General features: G+C 54.7%; 1 protein-coding gene across 1 annotated transcript in view; it reads left to right on the forward strand.

Annotated features, from left to right (window-relative positions):
• NCF4 (neutrophil cytosolic factor 4) overlaps nucleotides 1-5,759 on the forward strand; it is an 18,018-nt gene that overhangs the window by 8,220 nt on the left and 4,039 nt on the right. The window contains exons 4-7 of the mRNA XM_029206312.1: nucleotides 293-363; nucleotides 3,594-3,721; nucleotides 4,803-4,860; nucleotides 5,535-5,633. Of these exons, the coding sequence (XP_029062145.1) occupies nucleotides 293-363; nucleotides 3,594-3,721; nucleotides 4,803-4,860; nucleotides 5,535-5,633 (356 nt within the window). The remainder of the gene's footprint in view (nucleotides 1-292; nucleotides 364-3,593; nucleotides 3,722-4,802; nucleotides 4,861-5,534; nucleotides 5,634-5,759) is intronic.

A 5,759-nucleotide genomic window follows, 5' to 3' on the forward strand; every position in this document is an offset into this window, starting at 1 on the left:
GAACTGCTGTGAGCATTGCAAAGGTCCTGTTCTCTCAGAGCGCAGAATTGTGTGTGCGTGTGTGTGTGTAGGAACAGGCAGTACATAAACAATTGAAACAAGAAAAATAACAGCTGCTGATAGCACAACTCAGAAAATGCACGTTGGATGGTGGCCACTGCAGGGCTGTGGGAAGAGGAGAGGGAAAAGCGCTGAGCCAGTGTGGAGGGTTCCTGGCCCGGGTGGGCAGCTCCGGGCCCAGAGACCACACTCTTGGGTCAGATTCCCAGGACAGCTCTTTGTGTCTCCTCAGCCAAAGTCTATGTGGGTGTGAAACAGGAGATTGCCGAGATGCGGATACCCGCCCTCAACGCCTATATGAAGGTAACAGAGGGGCCAGGCCAGGGGGCCCCTGGGAGGGCCCAGGATGCTGAGGATGGGCGGGGCCCAGGCACCATCCCTGGGCATGGCTTTGGGAACTAGGGCTGGCTCTTCTGCTCTGATGGTCCCCATCTTCAATCCTTAAAGGCCAAGCCTAGGGAGAGAAACAGGATGTGTTCTCAGGGTTCCGGGGGATGGGACAGGACCAATGGAGAAAGTTCAGAGAGCCACACTTTGAACTGACAAATCTAATGGCTGTGCCGGGTGTCCTGGTACAGAGGAGAATAGGATCCAGTGCCTGCCCCAAGGTCCCCGCTGTCCAGGGGGAATACAGACAGGTGGGTCATGAAACCATAAAGGGATACGGTCTGTATAACAAGGGCACGGCAGACCAAGGCCCCGGCTTTCTCACATAGCACCTTTGTATGAACAGGCCACAGGCTGGATTTTAGTTGCATCCATGGGCCTTGGATGGATGCCCTTGTGTATTCCCCAACCTGTAAACTGTCTACCTCCTCAGAAGATGGGAACACAGAGGAAGGAACATCTTAAAGGCAGAGAGCCAGGCTGGTCAAGAAAGACCTTCCACCAATTAGAGCTGGGCAAGAGAGGGATAGTTTTCCTCGTGAGGTAGTGAGCACCCTATCACTAGAGGCATGCAAACCTTGGCTTGATGACAACCTTAGGAAACTGGGGAGAGAAGCCCTCTTCATAGCCCAGAGGCATCGTCACAGACAGTGAGGCCTCCCTGTTCTACTCTTACGGGAAAAGAGCACCGAGCTAAGTGCTCTGGTCTTTGCTCTGACACTGGGTGGGTGATTTAGGGCTATTTGCTCATTCTTTCTAGGACTTGGTTTTCTCACCTATGAAATGGAGCCATGCCCCCAGCTCTCCTGTCTCACAGGAGGGGAGTGATGTTGGGATCTATTGAGAAAAGGACAGGAAGGTGCTTTGTAAACTGTGAACCTGCTTCCAGAATGTGAGAGAGCATGACTCCTAGTGGAATGAGGGGACCCCAGGAGTATAAAGGGGGTGGGGGAGGGAGGAGGTGGCCGCCTGCCCTCCCCAGTGGCTGCAGGAATCCTGGGCTCTGGGCAGAGGAGAGGTAGGGTGGGAAAGCCCACGGGCTCCAGTACTGGAGGCATCTCCCCTCCAGGTGGCACTGTGACAGCTGCTCCTTCTGGGCAGCCAGCGGCTCCACTCTCCTGCAGCGGGGCTGGAAGGAGGGAGCAGGGGCTGTGGAGCTGGAGCTCTTCCATCCACGCCTGGTCTTGGCAACCAGCAGCCTGAAGGATCTCATCTCTGCCTGTCTGTGTCTGAGTGGGTTCCTCGAAGCTCAGAGGCCAATCAGTACTATGGTAACCTCACCCTGGGCTTGAAATATTCAGAGACGGGGAGCTCACTACCACTCTCCCCTGACCCAGGCTGCTTGTCCATTGTCGGACAGCTATTAGAAAAGCCCGACTCCCTGTGACTTCTACCCACCGGTCTCACCTCTGTGCTCATGAAGAATAGGGCTCACGTGACAATGACAATTGCCTAGAACTATGTGGAGTGCTCTGACTGGCAACAAGGAGGCTCTTGATATACATTTATTGGATAAATAAATAGGCTTATTTAATTCCCTCAATAACCTGTGAGTTCAATACTCTTATCCCTATTTTAAAGTGAGGAAATGGAGGCACAGAGAGGTAGAGTCACTCACTCAGTGTCACAGAGCAGTTAGGTAGGTAGGATGGGATTTTTTTTTTTTTTACATCTTTATTGGAGTATAATTGCTTTACAATGGTGTGTTAGTTTCTGCTTTATAACAAAGTGAATCAGTTATACATATGTCCCCATATGTCTTCCCTCTTGCGTCTCCCTATCCCACCCCTCCAGGCGGTCACAAAGCACCGAGCTGATCTCCCTGTGCTATGCGGCTGCTTCCCACTAGGTATCGACCTTACGTCTGGTAGTGTATATATGTGGTAGGATGGGATTTGAACCCACATCTCTGTGACTCCAGGGTTGTGCTCTCACCCACTGTGCTGTATTGTAATAAAAGTAACAGCAACAATGATAATACCCAGCTTGGATAGGGCCCTTGCTAGATGCCAGATGCTGTTCTAAGTGTTCTGCATGTATTCACTTATTTAACCTTTACACAATTCCACAGGGGAAATAATATCACCTCCATTGTATTAATGAACATACAGAGGCACCCCTGCTCCAGGTCACCCAGATGGGCGGCAGAGCTGGAATGCTACCCCGGGCATCGCCTGGCTCTCTCTATACCCTTGAGCCCATCTCTGGGCTGGCCCCCTGCCCTCCCTATAGGACAGCCGTGTCTTTTCCAGGCTCTGCGTTCCCAGTTCCTCTGGAGAGGAGTTCCCGGCCCCTCCCCGTGCTGCTGCCCCCGTGGAATTCTCTGAGGGGGTCTGGGTGCCTCTGGAGCTGTAGCGCTCAAAGCCAATCACAGTGCTCCTGGGGACCCGTGCAGTGGGCAGCTTGGGGGGATGACCCTGGCAGGTCCTGGGCGCTCTGCATCCTCACAGCCTGAGGGTCGTTGCATTGTGGTGGGTGTAACCAGCATCTGATTGAGAGTCCCGACCCCACCACTTCCTAGCTGTGCCCACCGGCCCGGGCATTTTCTCACTCTGAGCCTCAGTTTCCCCAACTGTGATATGAGACGAAGTATCAGGAAGCATGTTTTTAGGCTGTAATTCCACTAACTGTTGTTAATTTGGGTTATTTGGGGAATACTTCCCCCACCATTGTCTCGTTTTGATCTAAGGGATGAGCCTTGGTGGCAGATGGCTCTGGGTGTCACTCGCTAGGCTGTGTGGCCCTGGGCAGGTCCCTTCACCTTTCTGGCCCTCACTCCCAGGTTATTGTTAGATGGAGCGAGGTCACACCGTGGGGCACTCAGTGCAGTGCCTGGACAGTCACCACCACATCACGTTACCTGTCGTCACCATTATCGTCATGTCTGAAGGCCTTTGGGTCTTTTCCAAATGAACTGTTCTCAAGCAAGTTGGCCCCCTGTTGACCTTGAACCCAGGGGCAAGTCTTGTGACGTGTTACCCTCAGCCTACTGAGATTTTAAAATATGTCTTACTTGTTATCAGGCAGAGGACCATTAGTGGAGAGAGGCGGCCCCAGCATGGGGGACGGGGATGGAGCAGCTGGGCTGCGATGTCGAGAGCTTTCTGCTGACCACCCCACCTGTCCTGCATGCTCCCCAAACGCAGCACCTCCTCAGCCTGCCCATCTGGGTGCTGATGGATGAGGACGTCCGGATCTTTTTCTACCAGTCGTCCTATGACGCGGAGCAGGTGCCCCAGGCTCTCCGACGGCTCCGCCCGCGCACCCGGAAAGTGTAAGTGACCGGTCCCTGCGCCCCCATCAGCTAGAACCCTGGGCCACTTGCTCCTAACCAGGCGCTCTGTCCCAGAGGCCTCTGCTGCAAAGGCACTTATTTTCCCTGAAAGAAGCAAGGAGTAGAGACCAGGTCTCTACCTAAGCACTCCAGGGTGGTTTGGCTTGTTAGGTGAGCTTGGGAAATCAAGCGTAGGGCCTAGAGGACAGAAAGTGTGTTTGACAGTAAGGGTTGGAGGACAGGGGCTGGGCCATTGACGGGGAAGAGCTTGGTGCCTCAGCAGCCACTGGGGATGGTCCGAGGGCTTTGGGTGCCTGGGGGGAGTAGGGAGGAGGGAAGGCAGGAGGAATCATTCTGTCTGCAAACACTCCTCCCAGCATCTCCTGGGATGCCTTGTCCCTGGTTAGTTTTTGTACCATGGGGCCAGCTGTGGCTCCTTGGTGTATCACACTGGTCCCCAGGGGGTGCTGCTACTCACTCCCTTATTCCAAAGGGCCCGCAGCTCCCTCCAGCCCCTCCTAAGCTGGAAAAAGTCTTCAAAAATCCAAGCCACCGAAATAGGGCTGGGCCTCCAAACAAGAGGTTGCTGCTGCTAAGAATTCCAGGACAGGGCTCCTGAGCCCCACCCTCCTACACAACTCCTCCGTCCCCCCTCTGGCCAGTATCTCTGAGTGTCCTCTCTGTGTGGTGCCTGGCCATCTCCCCTGTGCACCCAGGCAGGGGTGCTCTGAATTCCAGCTGTGCCCCACAGCAGCCCTGTGTCCTGGAGTGGAGCTCAGCACTTCTTGAAGCCCATTTCCTCAGCTGAAAAATTAGGGGTTGAGTGTGGGAGTAATGTGAAAGGGCTGGCAAGCTATGGCACTAAGCAAATGTATATCTGAGCCTATGCCTCCTGGTCCACAGAAGGGATGCAATCCCTCCTCCAGGGCGGTGAAAGCTGTGGGGAGTGTGCTGGTCCAGAGGAGCAATTGTAGCTGCATCTTTAACACCCTCTCCCTCCCCTGCCTTTCCTGCCTCTGCTGAGGGTCTCCTCCGGGCACAGAAGCAGGAGAGGTGACAAGCCCCTCTTCTCTCTCCACAGAAAGAGCACGTCCCCACAAGGCGCCGGCTTTGACCGCATGGCAGCTCCACGAGCGGAGGTACCTCACCACTGGGCAGCAGCCTAGCTCCACCCTTCAGCCACTGAGCCCGTCCTGCTGGCGCCCGCTGTGTGCCCAGGATGCGGCTGGGTATTGGGGGGGTGGAAGGACCCACAACCGTGGCCTTGGACGCCTGAGGACTCCCAGCCAGCTGAGGGGAGGGCGTGTGAGGAGCACACAGAGGCAAAGGGGAATCCACCCATCCATCATTCATTCAGCAAGCTCTTCTGGGTCAGCCCTGCCTTGGGGACTGAAGCTTCAGAGGTGACTCAGACCAGGCGCTGTCCTCAAGGGGCTCACACAGCTCCCCAGGGATGCACCCTTAGAAATGGGCATTTCAAAACCAGTGTGGTCAATGCCCTAGGGGTTATGGGGGCATTAGAGTCCCCAGTGAGGCCTGGGGGATGGGGAGTTGCCCAGTCCATGGAGTCTGGCCCCTTCCCTCTCATGCTTATCCTGGCAGGCCTGGAAGGAGCACCATTCTGGAGTCAGGGAGACATGGGTTCTAAACCCGGCTCCTCTGCTAACAAATAGAGTGGCCTCAGACTAGTCACTTATCCTCTCTGAGCCTCAGTTTCATCATCTGTTAAATGGGATGCTGAAGTATGTAAAGCACTTTAGTAGGAACTCAGTGAATGTTTCCTCCCTCCCTCCTTACTCCACCTTCTCCCCAGGCCCTGTTTGACTTCACTGGGAACAGCAAACTGGAGCTGAATTTCAAAGTTGGAGATGTGATCTTTCTTCTCAGTCGGATCAACAAAGACTGGCTGGAGGTAAGGTTGGAAGTGAGGATGGCGGTGAGGTTGGAGGTGAGGACGGAGATGAGGATGGAGGTGAGGATTGAGGTGAGGTTGGAGGTGAGGATGGAGGTGAGGTTGGAGGTGAGGATGGAGGTGAGG

This window comes from Monodon monoceros, unplaced genomic scaffold, assembly GCF_005190385.1.
Source record: "Monodon monoceros isolate NGI ecotype Baffin Bay Population unplaced genomic scaffold, NGI_Narwhal_1 Super_Scaffold_6, whole genome shotgun sequence".
In the NCBI taxonomy this organism is placed as follows: domain Eukaryota; kingdom Metazoa; phylum Chordata; class Mammalia; order Artiodactyla; family Monodontidae; genus Monodon; species Monodon monoceros.